Genomic DNA, 25,850 nt, shown 5'->3' on the forward strand with positions numbered 1-25,850 from the left:
CCTGTGATGTGTGTGTGTGTGTGTGTGTGTGTGTGTGTGTGTGTGTGTGTGTGTGTGTGTGTGTTTCATGTACATGCATAGAGAAATGCCTTTCCATTTGGAAGGCATAGTTTGAGACAGTGTATTGATAGACGATGCTGGTCCATTTAGATGAAACTTCGCTGCTGTTATGGGACTGACTCACTTGAAAATAATCCATGGTGATTTTTAAAATAATTCTTATTTTGGAATTAGATTGAAGTTCAAGCTCAGGTTTATGTAGAGCCCTTAAACAGTGTTACAGTCTCGAAGGCTTTTACAGATCCACAGGTCATAGAAAACAAAAAACATCACCCTCCGACTGGAACCCCCATAGCTGACATGAACACCCCCCCACCCCCCAAAAAAACAGAAACCAAAAAGGGGCAAAAAGAAAAAAAGGGGGAAAAAAATAGAAATCTTGGGAAGGATCACTGAGCGGGAAGCTGGCCAGGAGAATGGCTGCCAATTATTCTCTCAAATCAGATACAGTCAATTAGATAAATGAAATGAAATCAAAACAAATCGAATAGAGCAGAATAGATCCATTAGTTTTAGTTTAGTTTCATTTGCTGCTGCTTCCTTATTATTCCTGATCATTCTTATTATTGCAGTTCACTTAAATTCTCTTTACGACTTTCATCCTGGACTCTTAGTTTTTGGTTCAGGTAATGAAGTGTAAAAGAGTTGTCTCACTTGCCCACTTGCTCGCTCACACGCGCGTACACACACACACACACACACACACACACACACACACACACACACACTGTGTGTGAATCTGTGAACACCGTGACCTATCCTGCAAACACAGACTTCCCCTCTAAGAGGACACAGACACAGACGTGGATTGTGAGAGGATGAAAGGTGTGTGTTTGTGTGTGAGTGTGTGTGTGTGCGCACGTCTGTGTATGTGTGTGTGTGTCCAAGTGTCAAAAGAGTCAAGCTGTAGGTTGAAGATGTCCTCTCTTAGAACTGTGAAGCATCAGGATTAGTTAATAATAGATGCATGTGATGATGTGTGTCTCTGTGAGTGTTTTGTGTGTGTGTGTGTGTGTGTGTGTGTGTGTGTGTGTGTGTGTGTGTGTGTATGTGTGTGTGTGTGTTTGTGTGTGTGGGAAGGAGACCAAGGAGAGTGGGGCTGATCAGTGTCATTGCATAGGTGCCAGCTTCAGGGATTAAGAGAATGACAGTGAGACACTCAGACACACCCCTCCCTAATGTTCTCTCTTATGCGCTTGCACGTACACATTCACACACACACACACACACACACACACACACTCACACTCACACTCAAAAACGCCAACCGACTCACACACACAGGGTGCATTTGTATTCACAGTAGCCATCTCACGACTCATCCTAACTCATCCTAATATCCCCGTCTCATCAGACACGCCTGAGTCTAAATAGGAGTTTATTCTGGACAATCACACACACACGCACGCACGCACACACACACACACACACACACACACACACACACACATCCCTGTGATAGGTGTATGACTCAGCATGAGCCAGACCAATTACAAGCGCGACTGACAGACTGTGCTTAAAACACTACACACGCACACACACACACACACACACACACACACACACACACATACACACACCAGCCCTCTCTACCCCTCTCAGCTGTGTGTTTCTCATGGTGGTGACTCATATCTTTTGGGTGGCACATGAAGTATACTATCCTGCACTAACGACCATATGCTCACCTTAATGATTCTCATTTTTCCCTTTCTCTCCTTTTCCTTGTGTATTCCCTTTCCCTTAAAGGAGTACAACAACTTTCTGCCAAGCTGTTACATAAACTTAGGCATCAACAGGACTGGCAGTAGAGTTTTACTTCCATGTAGTTTACTACAGTGCATGACAGTGCTGTAGCACACTGTGTGGACTAGTAAGAACACCAACTCGACTTTATGCTGCATTCATGTGCTATTGGATATATCGGGTATATTGGCTTTTCTGAGTAGGTTGCATTCACGTGCTTGTGATTGAAAAACTGGACAAGTTCATATGTTAAAACATATGAACTGTAATAAAAAAAGACATTGATGGATATACATCAATAATGTCTTTTTCTTGTTATCGCCACTTTATTCATCCTCCCCATCCTTTTGCACAGGGGCTTTGCCAGTGCCTATGTCACTCTACCGTAGGCCTTAAACTGTATGTGACTCCACAGCAACTGACCAGAAGCTGAAGGGGATCTTAGGAAACAGAGTCAAATCCAACTAATGGGTAGAAACTTATACAGACTTTTTTTGGGGGGAATCCTGTGGGTCACAGATTCCTTTGGCATTCATGTGAGATGGGAGTCAGTTTGGCTATTCATCACATGACAGGGATGGAATGGGGAAAAAAAGTCAACGGGAGTCAAAGAAAAACACACAACACAAGAATGCAATGGGAGTCATTCTTCCAGCACAGGGACGAGACAGATTTTTTTTTTTTTTTTTAACACTGTATGGAGCCCCCCTGAGGTCAGCTGAGAAAAAAAGTGAACCTGTTCTCTGGGTTTAGGAATCTGTGTGCACAGTTTACGAACCGTGCACTTGGATTCATAATCCGTGCCCTCGGATTACGAATTCATGTCCACAGATTTATAAACTGTGCCCTCAGAGATGGAGGGCAAATCTGTGGCTAGAGATTTACTTTTTTTTTTCTCTCAGGTGAGCCCAGGGTGGCTCTGTAGGACAGGAATATTTTTGTGGGAGTAGAATGGAAAAAAGGGGAAATCCACTCCTGTGTCATTCTCTATCACACAGTAGTACTTTATTTTTATTAACCATGCAAGCCATAGCATAGATAGCAAGAAATCTTCAGAAATTCCTGTGTATATTCAGGCAGATACCACGGGAAACTGAGCACCAGAGTTATCTAGACATGTCCATGCTTCCTAAATTGCTTTTGTGGTTCACTTTTGGCCTTGGCTATGCTCTATCTGGCTGTGTTGGGAACGGCAGTTACATAAAAAGTCAGGCAATTTGTGCTGCACCTAGGGTTGTGATTTCTCTGACTTGGACACCACATGAACGCAAGGTAACATCGTCCAAAATATTAAGTATATAGACCAACATTAATACATATATACTAGCCCAACAGTTGAGCATTCACCAGTATCCTTGTTGCAAAATGGTGACTTCATAACGGAGCTTTATTGTGTCAAAGTGCCCTCAGTAATCTAGATGAGCAATATGCACAGGGAAAGCAAATGCAAAAGAAGCCTCAGAACATATACTGCACATGGCAGAACAGTAGAGAGACCGTGCATACCACCGGAGACACACAAAAGAAATGTGTGTAGCCATGGAGATATCGATGGTTTTACAAGTGCTTTAATTAACACCTTTCTTCTTCTGTCTATCAGCGAGGTGCAGAAACACTGCGGGCAGATACGACAGACAGGTGAGTTTGTGTTGTATGTGGATAGACATCCTTGTTATTGGCATAAGGAGTTGTTTAAATCTTTGGTGGTTATTATCCGTCTGTCCTTCCCTAGGTACTCGGGCTCAGGAAGCTCAGGAGCGGCCTCCATGAGGAAGGTAGGATAACCAGCAACACTATGGGTGAAATGGGCATTTATGCAGTATTTCTAGATTCATGCTTGTTCTTATAAATAATATGCCTTTTTTTAAACAAATGCTTTCTTTCCAACACATTAAAACATTGAATCAAAGCACATTTCATTCTGCAATACAGTAACAGGTTTGCAGTTACAATGCAAATGTCCCAGCAAAAATGTGACACATCTGGCATCATCACAGAGGCCCACTGGAGAATTAGCTGTGTCCAAATAATGGCTTAATATACCTGAAAGCAATTGATTTGGTGTGGGTGTAGATCCAGTCATTAATGCTTTAATTAAATAAAGGAAAAGTCTGATGAGGTAAATTGCTTTTCAAATTTAGGTTACTGTGACACAGGAAACAGTCTTAGTCATAGCCTCTACTCTAAGCACAATGATTTGTAGCTTGAGATGAGTCAGCATAGTCAACCTTAACAGTGTTTTTTTTTTTTTTTTTTTTTTTTTTTTTTGAGTCCCAGGGTCCTAGGATCCTCAGATCCCAGGGTGCAGTGTTCCCATAGGACACGTGGATCTGAGGACATTGGGAACTGATGACCTTTGGGACACAGGACCTTGGAACATAGGACCTTGGGAACTTAGGACCCTGGGAGCATAGGACCCTAGGAACATAGGACCCTGGGAACATAGGTTGCTAGGAACATAGGAACTAGGACCTTGGGAACATCATAATCCTCAAATCATAATCACGACTAAGCCTAGGTTCTACCACAGGTTATACAGATAATGTACAGTTCACATGTCTTAAGCACAGACAGTTATGGTTAACAGAGTGCATGATTTGCTAGCTAACAAGGTCAAATTGTCATAAAAACATTCAAAAATATCAGCCGAAATCAATTAATGGTCAAAAACAGCACATAATTTTGTGCTGTGCTTTCAATTCTAGTAAGCCAGTCAAAATGTTCTCTCAGAAATGCAGTTCTCTGTCTGCAGCCAGCGTCTCCCAAGAGCTTAGGACCTCTAGATTATGTGAAAGCCTTCTATAGACTTTTTAATTTAAGATTTTACATTCTCAACCTTTTACATTTAGGACATGTTCAGTTGATTTCAGAATGCCTATAAACATAAAGACAGCCTGAGCTGTCACTGCAAGGATTCAAAACCTTGAAGTTTTTTGAAGCTTTTTCAGTGACTCTTTGACACCTTGAAAACAGAACCAAAGACTGATGCCCTATCCATATCACCCTGGCATCAGTGGGATTCTGTCTCTATGGCAGACAGCTTTCAATCCTCCATAGTGGGTTGTAGGTCATTTCCTGGCTGTAGCAATTTCAATATTGTGTTCCCTCTGTGCCTGTAATCCTCTCTGCTGTGTGCCTGATAAAATAAAAATAAGCTAAACATGGAGAGAGAACTGACTGATCTGATCTATGAGGGAAAAAAAAAACTAAATGCATCAACACCGGCCCAGAAAACATGCCCAAACATGTCCCTTCATAATGGAGCTATGATAGATAACTTCTTTTTCTCTCTTTCCTCCAGTCTTTCCATTACACCTCTCTAAGAACAAAAACCAAAAAGAGAAGTAAAGGTAGAAACCCTCTTTTACCTTCCTCATTTTCTATTCTATTCTATTCTATTCTATTCTATTCTATTCTATTCTATTCTGTTCTGTTCTCCATGTAACAGTGCCTGCAGAATCCCATACATCATTTCTATCTGTGTCCATTTTGTGGCAGTCTTCCTCCATCTTTTCTAATAAGCATTAATATGGCATAAGCCATTTGGTGGATGCTTTTACCCAAAGCACCTTGCAGTACTCTCAGTGAATACATATTAGCATGGTTAGCTGCAGAGTGAAGCAAACCCTTTTACCCTGCAAGTGTGGCTGAATCACAGTGTCTGGACTCGTGGACTTTTGGACTGAGCTGCCCTCGCTGACCGTGATCAGTGCGGTGTGAGAGGGGTAGAGGACATGAAATGGTATCAAAAGGAGAAAGGAGACAGAATCGATGACGTCACACACCACCATGGATACAGTGACGCTACTGTCTCTCATAGAAAGGCCAGATGTATTTTGACTAGATCTATTTTCGTCTGCCTGATAGAAATATATCGGGAAATTGCAGTAAAACACTACACTGTCAAGATATAACATACATTTACAAATCAACCTATTCCTGCCTTTTCCCTCATTTTACCCACCAAGATTGGTGCGTTTACACATTTTGGATGCCTCATCAGTGTCCTTGTTTAGTGTCATAACTGATGCTATGAATCATGGCCAGTTCCCTCTGACAAGTCATCAGGGTTGCAGACTTGCTAGCATTCAGAAATGTGCTGATTTTGCAGAGAGACAGTCCTAAGCCCTTGTGGACTTAACAGGAGCACACTTCTAAGTCTGTGAAGCAGCAAGTCCAGACACTGGGATTCAGTCTGTTCGTGCCACAAGATAACCACTGAACTATACATGACCACACTTATGCTTACTTACTTATATGTGGTTAAATTCACTTCAAAATCCTGTGAAATTCACTTGCATAGCAATTCAGCTTCAACTGACAAGCGTCGCCTCCTCTCACCCCAGGTTCCCTTACCAGTGCTAGCCGAAGGAGGATCTCCTGTAAGGACCTGGGCCACGGTGACTGTGAGGGCTGGCTGTGGAAAAAGAAGGACGCCAAAGGCTACTTTACTCAGAAATGGAGGAAGTACTGGTTCATCCTCAAAGAGTCTTGCCTCTATTGGTACACCAACCAGAATGTAAGACATCCTGTTCAAATATGTTCAAACACGTTTATCCTCACCTATTACAGTTACACTGCTCCAGTCCTCGCCAGTGCATCCCTTTTCTCCCTGCCTTTACATTCATTATTGCTTAGTACTTCTCCAAATTTATTACAGCTTAAATTTACATCCCTATGCTTGTCTTTCCAGCATCCTGTAGAGGTCTAGCCCTGTTCTATGCAGTTAGGGTTAGGGCTAGTATTTTGCCACACCTCATGCAAACCTGGTGCATTAAATGTTTTTGTACTATTTACATGCATACTCCTGATCCATTCATTTACAGTGTAGAATATTTCCAATATTATCATGAAAAAAGCATACACTGACCTCAGAAACTTGGGATAATGTATTTACATGCATCCATTTCCCAGTTAAGATGATCATCTCTCAACTATGGTATTAATGTTTATAATTTCATAATGAAAGGAGCTTATCCCCGCTACTGAAAAGAAACTATGGTGTTTTCATGCAGCGACTCTTGATTAGAACACCACTGAGTATCTCAAATGATATTGGAATATTAATATGCATGTAAACACACTCAATGACATTTGTTCTCTGTGGTGATGAATGTGCTATCATTCTCCATCTGTCTCTGCCTGCAGGATGAGAAGGCTGAGGGCTTCATCAGCCTCCCTGAGTTCAGAATAGACCGAGCCATTGAGTGCAGGCGGAAATTGTGAGTGTCCCTCACATGTCACTCAAATTACTAATCAAGCACAAGCACCCACCCACACAGCATGCGCAGATACACACACACACACACACACACACACACACACACACACACAGCTATATATACAGAAAAAGACACAGAGGCACACACATGCTAATCAGCCTTCTTTTTGATTGACTGCAGTGCCTTCAAAGCCTGTCATCCCAAAATCAAGAGCTTCTTCTTTGCCACAGATTGTCTTGAGGAGATGAACAGGTGAGTATGTGTGTGTGTGTGTATGTGTGTGTGTGTGTGTGTGTTTCTGTGTTTGTGTGTGTGCGTGCGTGCGTGTGTGTGTGTGTGTGTGTGTGTGTGTGTGTGTGTGTGTGTGTGCTTCCTGATGTGGGGAGTCAATAGTCAGATGTCGGGGACATCACGTGTTCTTTCATGAATATTTTAGTTGAGTAAACCAAGTTTACACAGAGCAACAACCCACTAACACAACCCTGCACATGAATAAGGCATGAACCTGGCCCTCTGTTGTTAAATGTAGAACTGCGAGTGTGTGTGGCTCAATGTGTTTGCATGCACACGTGTGTGAGTATGTGTGTGCGCGGGTCTGTATGAGATAGATAGAGATGGGGAGAGAGAGTGTGTGTAATATTTGTAGGAGTCCAATGTGCTATCTGATGAGCTCTAATTATCCACATTTCTCCTCAATGACATGGCGAGTTAATTGGTGGAGAATAATTAACAAGCTATATTTGACATCCATGCTGAGTTTGGAGGAGGATGTGTGAACGCGCTACTGCATGTAGAGTCATATTTGTGTATGCAAGTGTGTATGCATTAGTTGGGATAGGTGGATGTGGGCATAGACAAAAGAGAGATGGCATTTGATGTCTTCACAAATCATCTTCGGTCACGTGTTGAAGTGCACTTTGAAAGAATCTTTGGCTTTGAAATCGTATCCTTTCGATGCTCCAAATGCACATTTAGATGGGTCATATCCATGGAAACCCCTGCTCACACAGAAATCTCAATACAAGATATCTATGGTAACATCATTGCTATTTTTTAATCTTGAAAAGCAAATTAGGAAGTTGGCTTCCTGTGGGATGCACTTCCTAGTATGATGTGTTTCCTGTTCCTCGGGCTCGAGCTGGGCCTCTATTCTTAGTGGTGACCTCATTATTAGCTGTCTACAGAGAGACACGGGACAAGCCAGAACCTGCAGTGGAGACAGAGCGTGTGGGTGGGGGTGGCAGTCCTGAATGATCGAGGACAGAACAAGTGGCATCCGAAATTCACTGTTCAGAGAGAAAGTGACAGATGATTGTCAGCTCTCTCTTTCTACATCCATCTTCCTAATTATCTCTATGCCTTTCTCTTTTCATCAGGGGGTGAAGTCAGTCAGGCAGACATCAACTGTTAAAGAGACACCATTTAAATTATGTAGAGTGGGACTTCTTTATTCATCATCTACCATTTTACCCAGCCTAGCCCATCTTTTCCTCTCCACTCTTTTCTTCATCTCTCCTCTAATGCCTCCCTTCTCCTTTCTTCTCACTCTTCATATTTGCTTTGCCTATATTTCTCCTTTCTCTCCATAGATGGATGAACCGGCTGGGGCTGGCTGCTATTGGCTACACACCTGATGATAAGGTGCCGCGCCCTGATGAAGGTGAGGCGGACTGGCTTGGATAGAAATCACTGCCCCTTTTCTACCACTTTTTCCCGTGGCTTATTAATATTTGCTGTTTGTGTGTGTTTAACTTGGTGTCATCATATCAGACTACTGGAGTGAGAGCGATCAGGATGAAGTTGATGGCTCGATGACGCTCAAACAGGAGGGACCCTCTTCCCTTTGTGATACCTACCATCGCACACCATCAGTGAGTACAGACAGCAAACACACAAGCGAGCATACTCAAACACAGTGTTTCATTCAAATATAATATTTTATTCTAAAAGCCCCACAGTTATCAAAGCTGCATAAACCAGAGCTCTCAACATTAATAAAACATCACGGTGGGGCTATCTGGTTCTGTAAGCAGCCAAGGCCAGCACTTCTCAATGAGACGCTGCCAGCCCCTTTTTGCACTCTGACCTCTAGGTGGCGACAAATAGCTGTGCCTATTCCATATGAGAAAGCTTATACTGCAACTGTTGCAAATGTACCTCATTTTGAAGAACACATATTACATTGACACATATACTGTTTGGACACTTTTGTGAAATGTGACTTTTTATAAAGTCCATTAAGGTCCAGTGGGGGTCAGGAATTCTTTCCTCAACTGAGTCATACAACGCAATTTCATGCCTGTCATTCCTGGAGTTGTCATTATTACTCATCTACCATCTCATTGCTTTTTTACTCTTGTCCTTTGGTCCTCTATCCTTCATACTACTTTCTTCTTCTTCTTCTTTCTCTCTCCCTCCTGGTGCTTGTCCACTTGCTCACCACCTCCTTCTCTTTGTTATTCTCTTTTTGCGGATCACCTTTTATTCACATCCCTTCTCACGTTCTAACTCACGTCCCCATCAAACCTTCTCTATCCCTGCTTCTTCCTTTTCATATCACCCCTGTCACCCCTCCGTCCTTCACTCATCGCCCTTGCAGACCCACCTTCTCCACAGTTATGACCAGTTGCCCCGCTCAGTCAGCTCTGTGAGCCTTATGCGCTCCACTCCATCACCACTCCCCCCACCAATGAGTGCTTCCACCTCCCCCATCCCTCCACAGATGGTCTCTTCCACCTCCCCTCTCCCTCCCCAGGTCAATTCCTCTAGCCCTTTCCCGGAGCCCAAGCATGGTCGCCACTTCTCCAGCGAATCCACACACTCCCACTCCTCAGCTGAAGACCAGCGCGGGGATGGCATGGGCATGGGCACAGGCACGGGCAGCACCAGTACCCACTCCTCTGGCTGCCGCTCCTCCCACCGTGAGCGCCGATCTTGGCAGGACCTCATCGAGACCCCCCTGACCAGTGCAGGGCTTCACTTCCTTCAGACGGCACCAGGGGAGAGTGAAGGGGGTTACGGAGGTGGAATGGGGAGCATGGTGGGGGAGATGGGGTTTTATGGAGGGCTGGGCAGACAGGGTATGTCCCCAGAGAGGCGCAGGCAGGCCACGCTGCCTGTGCGGAGGCACCATGCCGCCGAGAGGGACAGGGAGCGGGATGGGCCCTTTCCTCTAGAACGGGGGCCACACACACATGCCCACACACATCGACGCTCCCACAAGCAGCGCAGCCAAAGCCTGCCTAGGAACAGAGACCCAAGGCCTGGCAAGCTGTTACAGACCCCAGCTCGTATGGAGGAGAGGAGTGAGGATGAGGAAGCAGAAGGACAGGCTGGAGATATCAACGAGGGCGAGGAGGGTAAGAAACAAAAGCTGGTCCAGGGCTTTTCAGTTTTTTATGTTCCAGACCCTGAGGTTGGCTTGCATTAATCCAGAGACTCCTGCTTGAAGTGATTTTGCCCCAAGGGCCCTGATATGAAATGATAGTTTGATTTATTATGTATTAAATTGTTCTTATGTTGAGCACACCAACAAAGATTGAAAGTGGTGACATGAAGGCATGATTTTGAAATAATTGCTTATACTTTTTTGAATGGTAACAGTTTGTAGTGAGTTGAATTATGGTGAAATTTAATGATTTCTCATTTTCCTGAGGACCCCCTGGAAGCCCCTTATAGACCCCTTGGGGTTCAAAGACCCCATTTTGTAACCACTGCTCTATACTACATATGAAGAGTTCATTTGCAAAAACAGATAAATGCCATTTGTGGAGGAAAAAAAACAAAATTTACAGTTGCAAGTAATGGTTCACATCATTTTCTGAATCCAAAATGTTATCACAGAAAAATATTGCCTAGATATTGTTGGAGTAATTTGTAAATTGATATAATCTGCAATTATACATGGTTTATAGAGATGAACACAAGTAGAGATCTCTCTTTTCATATATAAAGCAAAGGAGGGATAGGTTTTTGTTTTATTAACTCTTACTTTTGTTCTTTTCACCAAACACACTGAGACCAAATGCACCTTTCTGTGTTACCTCCACTTCTATCTGTGATTCTTAATTTTTTTATCCTGGATCTGTCAGACCTGCGGGAGTTCAGAGTGGATAGCAGGGAGAGGAGGATTTCAGAAGGAAGGGAGCGGCGAGTGTCAGACTGCCGTGAACCAGAGCCGTTGGACGGCCTGGAGCAGCTGTACCGGGCCCTGGAGCAGGCCAACGTGACGGCCCTCGGAGACCCCCGGCCCTGTAGCCGGCAGGAGCTCCGGCGTTGCTTCACCCAGAGAGCCAGAGACCCCCTGCTAAATGACAGACTGCACCGGGTGCGAGCCCTCCGCAGCACTCTGAAGGTACTGCACAGGCAGAGGATCACTGTTCAACCAGACTCACAGATTGAGGAAATATTTTGGAATTCAAAGGAGACGATGAGTAAAGGAACTCCCACACAATGTTGTATTCACTAGCAGTAAACGGGAAAAAAAAATCTTTATTCAGTGAAGTTTTGGTCCTGGAACCTTCTTCAGGTTATCTCACAGAGAACAAAGAATGGGGAAGCTCCATAAATAGGCAGGTAGACACATGTGAGCCAATCAGCTCACACAGTATATCGAATTTAATAGTCTTATACAAGTTCACCATTGAAAATGTTCGGTTTTAATGGAGGAAGCGGTGGCATTTTTATATGTAAAAAAAAAAAAAAAAAAAAAAAAAAAGTTAATTATTTTGAATTTATTGTTAAATAAGTGTAATATTCTGGCATGGAAAAAATAGCTAACAAGTTGAAAAAGTTTGCATTTCATTTTGAGTTCAAATAGCGATTGTTAGTTGGGTGTCTCATCAAAAACAATTCTTCTAAGTCATACAGTGTCAGAAGACCTACTAATATTTCAGTGAGGGGGCTAAGCAGCTTTTGTACAAAATGTACTTAGCAAAGGTCTGCAAAAAAAAAAAAAAAATCCTCCAACAAGAAATAGTCATCAAACAGCCTCCTAACGGAACCAAAATATCAGTATAGGAGTTTTCCTGCACTCCTATACTGATATTTATAAATGAAAGGTCTCTCAGGGAGAGCCAAATTAGGTTGCTAAATTACTACCTTGATTATGTAGGGAGATGGCACAGGGGATAAAACATTTCTTTGACCTGCTGCATGTAGGTCGGGGAACCCAAATCAGAAAAAGTGAGACACAAACACTCTGCTGCCGGTCACCACATGAGCAGCACCCTAATCTGGGATCCAGAGTCCAGAATCTGTAATCCATAATCGCAACACTTTAATAGGGATTGTATAGGAGGTTGCGACTTTGTCTTAGCTATGTTTCAGTTCACAAGTTGGAGATTCGAGAACAGCTCTTCTTTTTTTTTAAATAAAGTAATTCAATCCAAATTCAATTCAGTACTTTTAGCCAAAATGTTCATTATATCCATACACATAAAAAATATCCATAAAATAAGGAGTGCAATAATGAAAGACTAAATGTTTTCTTTAGATATGTGAAAAAAAATCAGACAAGAGGATTGCTTAATCATTCTTTATTCTGAAAAAAGTCATAAAAAGTCACAGTCTTTTTTTTTTTTTTTTTAAAGAACTGTCAGTGAATCAGTTCAGAATATTTCATATCAATTCAAGTCAAAGTTAGACCGATTCATTGTATTATTTTTTTTCAGCAGATCCATTCAGATTGACTCAGCAGAATTTAATCAAAATTATACAATGTCCAAAGATATGGTGATATTCCGCTGAGGGTGGTAGACAGTCATAGATGTTATTTAGACAGATAGATGGATATTGTCACTGTATATAAAAACACAACGAAATTTAGTTTGCAGCACCAAAAAGCAGCATAAAAAGGACATAAATAAAGGTTAAAATAATACACAGGTATTTGGCAAAAAACAAACTGATCTTAATTATCATTACAGCTTACATAAATATGGACAAAAAGAAGAGAAAGTACTTCAATAATGTTGTGTGGTGGCTTTGATCTCGCAGGCCAAAGAGTCGGAGCTGGCAGTGATCTGTGCCCTGCTGGAGGACCCTGGCCTGTGCTCCCAGACCTTCAGAGAGTGGAAGCAGTGGCACAGCGAGCTCTACTCAGACATCTGCCAGCTCAGCCCGGGCACCAACGGCCAGGACGATCTCTCCCCGCTGGCCGCACCTCTCATGACCCACACACACTCCTTCATCGAGACACATGTGTGAGAGCGAGAAGAGAAGCAAAGACCATATGCATATGCACATGCACATACAGGACATGCACACACACACACACACACACACACACACACACACACAAACCACACACACACGCACCTTCGCATTAGCTGAATCTTCTGTCCTGATCACTACTCTGAGCACGTACTGAAACTCACACAAACACACATACAAAGGCACACGGGAACACACACTGTAAGATGTGTAAATATCATAGAGGGAACAGTCAAGAGACCTGCGTGTATGAACTTTTGATAATCCTGAGGACCCCACAGGGTGCCTACTGCATGCCTGAACAGAAAGCATTAATCTTCCTTTGTGTATGGAACTCAGCATAAACTCAACACGCTTGTCAAGCAAAATGGAAAAAAAGGAGACTTTTTGACATGTTTGTTCCTTTGTATTCTCTTGGTTTTGCTATTTCCGGTTGATTTTAGGGGGCAGGGGGAGCTATGTAGCAGCAATACAGAGGAGAATCCTTTTCACCACAGCACTGTACTTTTGTACTGATGAACTTTGCACCCAGAGCCACCAGTTCTCCCCCTTTCTCTCTACCCTTTTTCTCTCATTGCACATCTTGTTGATTTTTAGGGACCTTACTGTTATTCCAGGCTGGTTTTAATGGGACAGTGTGGGGAAAGTAAGCAAAGTGACTTTTACTGTCAGACGGTGACAGGTAGCCGTCGATGCTGGTGTTCCTGTCTTAGCTGTACCTTTGGGAACCAATGAAAATGACCATTGCTTGCATTTGAAAAGCTGTCGAGAAATCCCACTAGCCACTGTTTCAAACTGTGAACTGTTTTTTGGTGAATAGAAATTATGATTCTGCCCGCAGAATGAGGCTCCTCCAATAGAGTGCAATTTACTGAGGTTTCTACGATTCAGTTTGCATCCTCTCTTTCTCTGTATTTTTCCCTCTCTTTCTGTGTTTCTCTCCATCTCCTCCCTCTCTTACAATTTTTTTGTTGTTTTCAAGCTCTTCTTTCTCTAGTCATCAAAGACTTGTGTATATTTGTATACTGCTGTGTATACTGATGTAAATGTTTGCGTTCCACTACCACTGTGATATGCTTCTAGAGGTAGCGGAGGGAAGACAGAGAGTATGTACTTAAATGCGTGGGTGCAAAACGATTTTTTTTTTCCTTTTCTTAAACAGCGAATGCAAGAGCTAGAGAGTTCTTTCAAAGGAGTCACTCACTACAAAGAATGCACTTTCTATATCTCTATATCTCATTGGCTGCATCACAGGGTCTATGTCTCATCGGCCTCTACCATTGCTGTTCAAAATATCAGGTAAAAGCATTTGCCGTCTCATTTTCTAAAGATTTGTGTACAGTCTACAAATATATTTAAACATAGAAGAATATATAAATCTATTTACGTTTTGTGTCATAGATATAATGTAAAGTATGATGTATTCTATGCCAAGGTTTTGCAGTGTCCCCCTCTTCACTCTGTTGACGCAGGGTGTTAGTAGTTTAACAACTAGGAGGCAAAGAACAACCACCATCGACTTGATTGACAGTTTTTGCTGGTTTCCATCACGGCTGACCCATAGACGTTCTCCTGGTGATGTGTTGCATGAGAAAAGGCCTGGGACTGATTTGATTGGACAGGGTAATAATGTGGATCATTTGTGTTCTTTTTTGTTTGTTTGTTTGTTTGTTTGTTTGTTTACCCTCTTCTCCTTCCTCTCATGATTGCAAGAAAACTAGACTTGTAGCGCATGATACATGCAAAAGTACTGTTAAAGAATGAGATTTTATTCATGTGTTCATAAATTTGAGGTATTCTTGATTTTTTTTTTCTTCATTAGGTAGTGTTCGAAGACACACACTGTACAATAACTGAGGGATGCATTTTTGCTACTCAGTACTTGATCTCATGCAGATCCTCTTCTAGGTTTCTATGTTGTTTCAGTTCGGGTGTTTTGGTTTACACAGAAATGAGAGGACGCCGACATATGGCGTCCAAAGGTTTTAGATTTGGGTTTGTCTTTTTAGGACTCCGGTCTGAGAGACAACTACAACGGTTCCTCTAAACTGAAAGCTATTCTGACATTCCCTCTAGGCATAAGGCTGATACTGGGTGGTTGTAGACCTCTACGCTAAATGGTCTGTAATGTCTGTGAAACTCGGATGAATCATTTCATCTGCAATATCAGGCCAAGGACTTAACAGTGCCCCCCAGTGTCGAAGACTCTGAGAGACATGAGTAGCACCTGCTGCATCTAGCACTATCTGTACTTACTCCGTATTCTTCATATTTTACTGTAGTTCTTTGAGTGTAGGTTCAGGTTTTTCATTATGTCACACTGTTGTGAAATCAAACACACCCCAGAGATATAGTTCATGTTTTATGAATGGTTAATTTGAGAGTACCACAAAGAAACTAAATGATGCAAGCACTTTCCCTGTGCCTCCCAACCCTCTCTTTGGCAACGATGGACTGACCATAACGGCGTTCCTACACACACACAGCTGTAGAAGTGTTACAATACAGTTTTAGTCTGCAGAACTTTCTCCAACTCTCATCTCTGGTGTTGATCTTCTTTTTCCAGTTGCTGCTCTGTTGAGCAGGTGACATACTGTAGATTTAGGAGTGCGAGTTATGATTTGTAGGCACAGACTGTGTTATCCCTCCCAGATCTTTGTGTGTGTAGACCTGCAGAAACAGGCCGAAAAGGGAGATTCCACTGTGTGTTCTTTCAGGGGTGTACACCTCATGGTACATTGCACAGGTGTGTAAGATGTAAGTTGCACTGCGACATTAAAAAAGGAACATATTGCTCTTTTTCAAGGATAATATTAGCTTACTGTTATTCTGTACATTAAACTGACTAAAGATGATATTAAAAAAAGAAAGACAAAATACATTTATTCTTCCTAAAGTAGCCTTTTTTGGTTTCATATATATGAATATATATTACAAAAAATACAGATTGTAAACTTAAGTTGTTAACTTTGACTTCAATAAACTGAATCCTCTGCACTATGAGCCATGTTTTGTTTATATTATATTATATTATATTTATGTATATTTTCTTGTTTTTATTTAAACAATATTACACAAGTCTACAGCTGTTGCCAGGACAGAAATGGCTTCAGACCAAGTAGTTAGGAAGGCCCTACCTTAAATGAAAGGCCATTATTAAATTCCTGCAAAAGCTAATGTGTATCTCTCAACAGTGTCCTGTCAAAGTGTCCTTGAGTACTGTTCGACACCGAGCCTCCATTCACTCAGTCATTGTCACTATACAGATAAGAGTGACAACCAAATGCCTGAGTGTAAAAGAGACAATTTTATGCAAAGCCAGCCTCAGCAGGCCGGCTTTCATTCCGGCTGTCCTGTGCATACTGCAAAACAGATGTTTTTCATGCAGAATTGGAATGACCTTTCTTTAATTTTCAACCCTAACCACTTTGAAAGATGAATCAAAGCATGTTAATGATGCATGCTTTTCCCTACCTTTTGAATTAAAGGCAAGTGAGGATTAATTATGTGATCAAAGGGACGGTTAAATTGCATTTACCTGGGACAACAAGGAGCTGAACCAGGAGTATGGATCTGCAATCAAAAGCCTAACATGAGCCACGCGCCCCGACTCACTGAATTTAGAGGAAAATCATCTATGATTCAACTCTTGAGCTGCCTCTGAGGAGATTTCTTTCTGGTATTAGCCTTACCGATTGGGATTATCCTCGCCATACTGTGGCAAAACGCAATTTTGGCCAATAGGTGGCAGCAGCTAACCTTGGTTGTACATTGATGACCATGTGAATGTGCGACCTGACATCCAAAGAAGAGGAGAGACGCTGTCATGGCGGCCAAGGTGAATGCCTGACGTTTCGTAATTGGAAATATGTATTTAAAATGAAATAACGTTACGTGGTTATATTGTCAGTCTCAGCGGTCCTGTAACTATTAGTGTGAACACGTTTGACTGTCACCTCTCGGGACCGCTGTATTAGCATGAAAACAGCTTTTCTAACTAGTGTGTTGTCTAGTAGCATATAGTATTGTTGCTTAGGTAACTAACATTAAGATTGAATGGACGGTTAGCTTCTCGGCTCATGCTGCAGTTTAAATATAAGCCCATTCATTGTCTGTGCAAACACAAGAGCTATTTCAACTTCCAGCTCGTTAATACGGACCTCTTTAGTCATAATACCACGTCTTATGGCATTTGACTCTAACATTATTCAACTCATAACTTTTATGTAGAAGATAGTGAAAGTAACGTTACGTTAACTACACAGGTGGCGATGTATCTTCAAAGTAACATTAGCCAGCGGGTTATCTTGCAACTTAACGCTGCTGTGCTAGCTAGGTGGCTAGTTAACTGTCAGTAACGTGGATGCAGACGACTTTTTTATACTTGTGGATGGATAAAGGTCTCCCATATTTCTTAGTTGACCGTCACTTATTGGTATTGTGTCTTTCAGCGGATAAACTAACTTATTTCTGCTGTGTAGGTGGCGATGGTGGCCGTCCCCACGGTGCTGGGCATAGCCTCCATCCGTGTGTACAGAGTCAGCGATGCTCCGCCTGATGGGCTGATTTCTCGTGAAACGGTATTTCTCTTCAAAAATAGTCCTCAGCGCCTCAGCCTTTATCATTCACTTGAATGATGCGCTTCATGCGTGAGACAGGCTATAAATAACATGCGAATCTGTCTCCACCTCTGTCCCAGCTGTCTGTCTACACCCCAGTGCCACAGAGTCCTCTGTTTCATTTTGTGGCTGAGAAGCCTGGGGCACTTGAGAGCGGCTTGACCAAAGTGAGGGAGACCATACTGCCTCTGGTCCAGGCTGCACAGGTAATTCATTGTCATTGTGTTAATACCCTGCAGCACATAGATTACAGCACACAACTACAGCTGCTAACTGCTGAATTAACTCACACCCTCACACACATACACCCACAGAATCTCTGCGTGGAAACATTAGAATTTTGGACAGATCAAAGTAAGTGTTATAAAAAGAAGTTTTTTCTGTTTTGTCTTTTGCTTGTGGTTACAGAGCACAGTCCCACATGCTGCAAGTGCTCTTGTGCGTATAGCAAAGTTCAGGAGCTTGACAGGAAATAGTGTTGGTGTTCGTTATCTTTGCAGCTCTAAAAGTTTCTGCAGGGAGATCTGAGAGCTTGATAATGTGAAAGATGGAAAAAAAACACTTAAGACTGACATCACATGCATGCGTTACATCCTCTGAGCATTGCCTACGCAGTTATGGTAGTCGCTAACAGTATTATCCTGTGTTCTCTGCAGGGTGCTTGTGTCTCTGTGAAAAAAGGAAGCGTTAATCTTTACCATGCTGGAGAGGGTGAGTCAACAGTACGTGCTAAGATTCTCCCTTGCTGGGCTGAATCCCAAAACCTGAGTTCTTTTCCCCATTTCAAAGTAATAAGACTGGATAGTGCTGGAAGTAAAATGAACTAAACTTGGCTCCGATTGTATATAATAAATTCTCAGATACCCAAAATCAAGTTTGCTTTTATTGACCCTGGAAAGTGAAGCTCCCGATCCAAGCCACTTTCATATATAGTATTCTTTTATTAAATAACTTCTCTAAGAATGTCTGCATTTCTTTTACTGGGGAACATGAAAGGCAACATTTTTAGCGTATAAAAGTGCCACATTGCGCAAAGTATGATGTAAGACATGACTTTGCATGTCTGTGACACACACATCATACCTCCAAGGGTCTCTGCAGAAAGCCAGGGAAAAGCATTGTTTGTGTGCTAGTACCGATACTATGGTTACAGCAGTTTTTAATACTGCTATGACCATTACAGCTGTCATAATACTAATACTTCCAGCTGCCACTATAACTTTTACTATTCCTATTGCTTACTAGTGCTTTGTGGGGAATAAATCAGTATTAAAACAAAAAGATGGACAACAACAGAGACAGACATCAATTTACAGCACAGTTTGAAAGAAACAAAAAGCAATATTTGTAACATGTTGATATTTATGTGTCAATGTGACTCGTTTCCCAGATGTGTACTATTACTTGAAAGACCCTCCGCCAGGTTTTCTACCCAGACTGGGCACCATCACCATGGCTGGTCTGCTGGGCATGTTCCTAGCGCGGAAAGGTAACAGAATTCGTCTAGTAGTTTAATTCAAAAACTTGAAGCAATTCAGCACAAAGAGAAAAACAGAAAATTCCTGAAAAGGTTCCTAGTCCCAGAGTAGAGTTCCTGTGGTCGAAATCCAGGTTTAAGACCTACTTCATAGAGTGTACACACCAGTTGTCTTCTGTAGGTCAGCAACTAACTATTTTGTTATCAATTTTACCAATCAGTTTTTCAAACTTATCAAGATAAACAGCTGATTTACAGAGAAAAATGAAACTGAACATTTCAACAATTATCAGCACAATTTTTCCACATGGAGTATGTCATTATAACCCAATTACTTGCTCATTAACATTTTCATGTATACTTTCATTAGATTGTTAATGCATGCATATGCCCTATTATTTTAGCACACCTGTGATGGCTAAAGATTTGATCTCTGAGATACACAGCAAAACTTAAAGTATTTGCCCAAGAATTTTCTCTCTAGGAAACTTGTCCATATACATGACTTTTTTAGCTTTGTGTCGCATAACAGTTTGGCATCAGTAAAAATGGAATTGCCAAAATCTCCATGTGATGTTTTGATAGCAAGCAAATTAGCTCTATGTCTCTATAACTTAAATAACACTTGGCATACCACTGTGCAGTAATGTACATCATACTGCACAGTCATTATTTGTTAAGTGAATTATCACAGTGAACAAAGCGTCAAATTATTTTATTTCTGTTTATAGCATTCCCAAACATTGGATGGTCTGGAACAGAGTTTTTGGCATTCTCATACATCCACTCTGAGTGTGGGCTTGTGGCAGCCATGTTCATAAAATGATGCATCATTTATGAAAACAGAAAATCAACTAATTAACCCAGTCAACACCCTGTTCACCTTGTGCATTTAGTATTCAGACCTTGGACAACTTGCAGACAGTTTTTCTGCAGGTTTCAGAGAGTCACAATGTATGCGACCTTGCCGAGTGCCTTAACCCCAGCTGTAGCAGTGTGACAGGATTTAGTTTCCATGTGAGTTTTTCTAATCACTGACTTCATATATAAAACTCTGTGTGCCAGGCTCTCGTTTCAAGAGGGTGGCAGTTCCTCTTGGCCTGATGAGTGCAGGTGCTTCAGTGTGCTACCCTGCCCAGGCAGTGGCTGTGCTCAAGGTAACACTGCCTTCTTGAATACTCACTATTAGTTACATAATCCGGTGAGAGCAGCTGCTAACCTCATTAATCACTGTGTGAAAAGCTTATTATTGTCCTTGGTGCTCCCAGTTAACAGGTAAGAGGCTTTATGCAGCAGGACAGTGGAGCAGTGCCTCTGTGTCGTCTCTGTTCACCTCCAAGTCCAAGGAGCATGTTGCCAAAGAGCTTGCTTCCTCACAAACACAGGTAAATTCTCTCTTGTGGTCGTTAATCATGGATCTGTAGATCTGCAGCTAGCTAGTTGGGGTAAAATGGTCTATCCCAAAAACAGCAACATAAGAAAGTGATTTACTATTACCTGAATAACTCCTCAACGGCTACCTCACCTCCTTCGGATGAATGATTTCATCTCACCATCCCTGCTCTCAAACAACAAAATCCTTCTGTCTCACTCCTTAGATCAAAATTCTGTTTCTTTTAACTTTGCTGTTCTGGGATGTTTCATGCTTGATTGTGGTTTTGCACATTTGCTGTACTCCCTTTCTGATTTACATCAGTATAGATCATTTTCCACTGCATCGCATACAGTATGAGGTATTTCCCTTGTCAGCATATACAGATATTTCTCTTGTTGTTTTCTTTGTCAAAGTAAAGTTTTGAAGTAAACACTGTAATTATTTTGACAGACTCACAGTAAAGGACATGGTGCCAAGCAAACTTTATTTTCTGTTTGATGTTGCAGACTATAAGGTGGTGGAACATCTTGTTTTTGGTTTGTGTTTTTGCGTGGAATGGGTTATGATTGGTAGGGCAGGTCCTAGCACAGTGTTAGAGAACCTAAAGTCAGTTTTATTTTTTAGAGGAAACATGTAAATCAGCAGAGCAGAAATCAGAATTAAGCTGCCCCCTCCTTTCTCACCTCTGCTCTCGCAGTGTTCTCAAATATAAATATTAATGTGAAACCAAGAACAAAACTTTTTTCAACATGTAAACCTTCATTACCAGATATTAGCATTTTGATGCAGCTTTGCAAAACACCACTGGCAGCTTCTCATTCACAGTGACAGATACTGATGGACTCATTAGTAGTGTCAATGATGTTTATGCTGTTTGAACTTGATGGCAAGTGAATGAGCCCACAAAGTATAGCAGGACTGATTCAAAGTATCAACATTAAACAACTACAAAACAAAAAAGGAATCAAACCTCAAATCAGCCTGGCATTGTATTTTAAGTTGTTCTCTGGTCAAATTTGTACTCCATATTTTTGGTTGCTTGAAATTGAGATGATCTACAGATTAAAACTTACTCTGCTGTTGCATTCATTGTAATTTGGAACTTTGCTAGAGCATTGGCCAAATGCCTAAAACGAAAATGTGTTTATGCGTTTTATTCCCTCCTGTCAGTGTAATAAATCTCTAATATTTGAACTGAAATGTTGGAGAGAAATGGAAAGCTGGTGCTTTATTCTGTAATTAAGTTAAATTTATGACTGTTGTCAACACTGTCATTCTGATTGATCAGATAGTTTAAAGGTCATAATGAATTTATGATTCACTAATGTAAGACTTGGTTTAACAGTCTTAATATGTTTGTTTGTTTTTCTTATAACTTGTTAGTCAGCCACAGTGCCAAAGCCTGAGTCTCCAGTAGTTGAAGAGGTGCATTCTGCCCCTTGCCACGTGGAAGAGCCCAGCTCTCCCACAGACAGCCCAGCTCAGCCCGCAGCCACCACAGAGGCAGAGATAGAATCAGTTGAGCTTGTTCCTGTCTCTGATGAACCCGCTTCCGCCACCACAACAGAGGGGCTGACATCCATAACACACACACAGATACCACCTGACGAAGGTCCTACACAGCCCACTGCAGGTATTGTGCCACATCGATACTTAGATACAAAGCCAGTTCTAAAATTTAGAAATGAAATACCAATACTAGTGACTTTAGTATTGGCAGTATTACCGCAACTTGATACCTCACTCTGTAATTCTGGCCTGTATGATTAAATAAGTGTATTAAAGTAAGTCTATAAATCAAAATGAGAGCACTTAATGATACCATTGTATTTATTGTTACGGCAGGATATTTCATGCTGTTCCTCAAATTGGAAATAAGTAATTCCTCAAAGAGTGCTTTGTTTTCTTTTTGAAGGCTATAGGCCAGTGTTCCACCAAAATCTTAGCGTTCTTATTCTCTTGTAGTCTATGCATTTAAATACTGAAAGACACAACTATTCTGTTTATTTGTTAATGTTTATTTACTAGTTTTTAAATAACAGAGTGTGCACTAAATTGGATTTGTGTCATCAAATCAGATACTGAGAATCGTTGAATTTCACTGGTATTGGAATCAGCTACCAAAGTATGTACACAGAAACAAACACAGGCTTCTGTATCTGTGCCTGTCAGTGATTTCATGCTGTATTTCCTCTGTTCTCCAGATGCTGTAGTAAAATCTGTGCCAGCTGAGTCCACTCTCAATTCTCTGGCACCACCCTCCCCTGTCGAAAGTGAGGAGCCTTTAGACTCCAAACAAGCACTTGATGCCCCCTCTGCTGAAGCCAGCCCAGACCAGATCATGCCTACCTCTGAAGCAGAGACAGTGGTGGAGTCTGTTCCAACTGAGCCCACTCCTGCTGCCGAGGAGCCACCTGCTCCAGCTCCTTCAGACCAACCAGCAGGTACCATGAATATTCTGCCCCACAAAGCCAGAGAGCAGAAACTGCATGAGTAATGCTAAATGAAAATGACCTCAAAGTTAATCGGCTGCTCTGTAAAACTATTATTGGTCCAGGAGAGGACGGTATATCATTTAACAGCATTTATTGGTATAATTATTTATCATATAAATTTGCAGCTCTAATTTTGACTGGTTACCTATAAAACATACAAAAAGTAATTACAGCTGTTTGCCTTTTTAGGGTGGTATTGATCTGTCACTCTGATACACAAGCACTGAGTGAATCCACGAAGTTAAACCATTATTCACTAAAGATTCAATTACTACAGAGGTTCTACAGATATTTAAGCATCAGTTTGGCAACAAAGCAAGTTTCAGCAATGGCCCTGACTTAGCTGGAAACACATGCACAAATGATCCAGTTCATGTACTTGCAACTGAGCTTGTGTTGTCATTTCTCTGAAGAATCATCTGAGTCTGAACCTGCTCCTGAGGAGTTAGCTGAAAAACCAGTGGTTGCTGCAGTGGAGGAACCCACAGCCCCTGAGCAGGCCGCTGCAGAAAACACCACAGGTACAGTGTATATTGATTTTCCTCACTCGCAAAGAGATGCTCCACTGTCTTCTTGGGAGCTGGCCTCTATAGCCTTCAGAGGAAACACACACCTTTGACTCTTGAACACGCCCCTAAAGAGGCTTGCACTACTACAGTGGGTATTGATTCTCTCATACGCACAGTCAGGCACCCTGAATCCCCTATTGTTGCTGAGAATTATTTCATGTATCGGATTTTTTTAAATTTATTTTTTATTTATTGTGTTGAGACTTGAGTTGGTCGAGCTATGGTCACAGGATTATTGACAGGACACTGCAGCACTGACCTGTTTACTTTGCTCTGTTTGTTTATAATTTTGGTGATGTAGGGAATTACGTTTCTAGTACTGTTGCATTCCTTGTGAGGCACATTGGATAAGAGCATATTAAGATAAACGCTAAACATGCAATGTAATAGCCTTTCCTTGCTTTTCTTCTCGTACCCTGAAGAGGGCTCTGGTTTCCAGGCCGACCCTGCTCTCATGGACTTTGGCCAGTCCAACCCAGAGGATGAAGACATGTACAGCACTCGCAGCTGAGACCACAACAAGGCACTGGAGACACTTTTCTCTGCATTGTCATCTCATATCTCATCCAGATCAATGTACAGTCTGTATATCCTGAGAAGTCTCTTTATGCAGTGTAAATAGGCTATTCTGCAATCCAGTATAGTTAGGAAATCTTGGTCAGCATTTTCATTTCCTTCCCAATTCTTGTGCAAGCCTATGCTGTCAATAATATTTCCTCAAAAAGAGGTCCAAGTATAATGATGCTGGAAAGACATTGCAATGACACTACGTGGAGTACACAGTACTGAATCAGTTTGTATTTGCGGAAGTGCAGAAGGACAGCGAAATCAGGAAAACAAATCCACCCACAACTGTTTACAAGTCTTTTAATGCACAGATGGCAGAGTTGTCAAATTTTCTCCCAGTGTGTCTTTTAAATATAATTGGTTGTTGTGGCACAGCTTTCACAGTCACAAATGCATGGTGCTTTTATTTATTGAAATTTAGCCCATCACATTGGTAAGCTGAAAATACTGTACATGTGCTTGTACTGAGGATGATTAAAATAATATTGGACTAGTGCAGTTTCATTTTGTTATATCAGAGACTGTCTCCCCAAATGTTGATTTGAATACCCTAAATAAATCTATATTTTTCATGTAGATATGTTGCCTCTTTTATATACCTCGCAATCAGTGTGCTCAGTTATGCAGTATAATATGCCAGTATATTATAATGTGGAATATGAAATACATGTTCATGGCAATGATCCCACTCCAACTTTGTTTAACATTTCAATGATGAAAATGCATTATTTTGATTCAGTAATTAACCCAAACAAAATAATGCATTGACCCCCAGTTATAAAATGTATAATTTAAAGCACTGGATACAATAGCAGCAAAAGGCTCTCCAGTGTGCCTGTTTCTCCAAGTTGGATTACACAATTTTCAGTTTCTGTACAATAGCAATAATCAAACTGTCAAAAAGTCGTGGAAAATACCTTGACATTTTAAAATTGTAAACCGCCTTCACACAAAATGACAATTTGCATGAAAATTGTTTCTTTTGCTTGGAAAAGACAGAGCTGCCAAACTGGTAAAGTACTAGATGAAGATGTAAGCTAGAAAATCAAGTTTAGTTGATGGTTCTGCTTCCCAAAACAAAACATTAAAATCTATAATTCAGTACCAATGCCATGCAATGCATGCATTTGTACATATAAACATACAAAATCGGTTATAGAAATAATGCCATAAAGGAAATGTCACAATGTTTGAGCAATAATCGTGTTATAACCCTGGGAATTCCTCATGTATGTTTTAAGTTAGAGCATTTTTGGTGCCACATGCTTCTGCTTATCTTTCTCAGCATACACATTCTACCGAGGGACAAGACTATCTGTTCTCATCTTTACGGCCCCTTTACGGCTCCACAGAGGAAGTGGAGCTCCCTGGACCTCATAAACTCTGCATGAAGGTGACCAGCAGCATGGCCCCCTGGGACTGTGCATATGTGTGTTTGTGTGTGTATGTGTGTGTGTGTGTGTGTGTGTGTGAGTGAGAGAGAGGGGGAATGCAAGAGATGTCAAACCAA

At 41.5% G+C, this 25,850-nt stretch overlaps 2 protein-coding genes across 4 annotated transcripts in view; both read left to right on the top strand.

Annotated features, from left to right (window-relative positions):
- The window catches only part of LOC115366451 (connector enhancer of kinase suppressor of ras 2), a 61,600-nt gene extending 45,359 nt beyond the window's left edge, over window positions 1–16,241 (top strand). The window contains exons 14-24 of the mRNA XM_030061904.1: window positions 3,404–3,441; window positions 3,536–3,578; window positions 5,105–5,153; window positions 6,150–6,322; window positions 6,952–7,025; window positions 7,206–7,277; window positions 8,615–8,685; window positions 8,796–8,896; window positions 9,781–10,384; window positions 11,117–11,379; window positions 13,023–16,241. Coding sequence (XP_029917764.1) covers window positions 3,404–3,441; window positions 3,536–3,578; window positions 5,105–5,153; window positions 6,150–6,322; window positions 6,952–7,025; window positions 7,206–7,277; window positions 8,615–8,685; window positions 8,796–8,896; window positions 9,781–10,384; window positions 11,117–11,379; window positions 13,023–13,232 — 1,698 coding nt within the window. The 3' untranslated portion in view covers window positions 13,233–16,241. The remainder of the gene's footprint in view (window positions 1–3,403; window positions 3,442–3,535; window positions 3,579–5,104; window positions 5,154–6,149; window positions 6,323–6,951; window positions 7,026–7,205; window positions 7,278–8,614; window positions 8,686–8,795; window positions 8,897–9,780; window positions 10,385–11,116; window positions 11,380–13,022) is intronic.
- A 723-nt stretch (window positions 16,242–16,964) lies between these two features.
- On the top strand, window positions 16,965–24,916 carry apool (apolipoprotein O-like). 3 transcript variants are annotated; one of them, XM_030061905.1, is made up of 11 exons: window positions 16,965–17,076; window positions 17,720–17,818; window positions 17,938–18,063; window positions 18,514–18,568; window positions 19,248–19,346; window positions 20,400–20,491; window positions 20,603–20,719; window positions 22,093–22,342; window positions 22,914–23,153; window positions 23,618–23,725; window positions 24,196–24,916. In XM_030061905.1, the coding sequence occupies exons 1-11, from the start codon at window positions 17,065–17,067 to the stop codon at window positions 24,282–24,284; spliced, it is 1,287 nt and encodes a 428-aa protein (XP_029917765.1). In that variant the 5' UTR covers window positions 16,965–17,064; the 3' UTR covers window positions 24,285–24,916. The 3 variants fall into 3 exon arrangements, with proteins under 3 accessions (XP_029917765.1, XP_029917767.1, XP_029917766.1); XM_030061907.1 differs by lacking the exon at window positions 16,965–17,076 and adding an exon at window positions 17,129–17,274; XM_030061906.1 differs by lacking the exon at window positions 16,965–17,076 and adding an exon at window positions 17,367–17,638.
- Window positions 24,917–25,850: the final 934 nt, after the last annotated feature.

This window comes from Myripristis murdjan, chromosome 10 (assembly GCF_902150065.1).
Source record: "Myripristis murdjan chromosome 10, fMyrMur1.1, whole genome shotgun sequence".
Classification (NCBI taxonomy): Eukaryota; Metazoa; Chordata; class Actinopteri; order Holocentriformes; family Holocentridae; genus Myripristis; species Myripristis murdjan.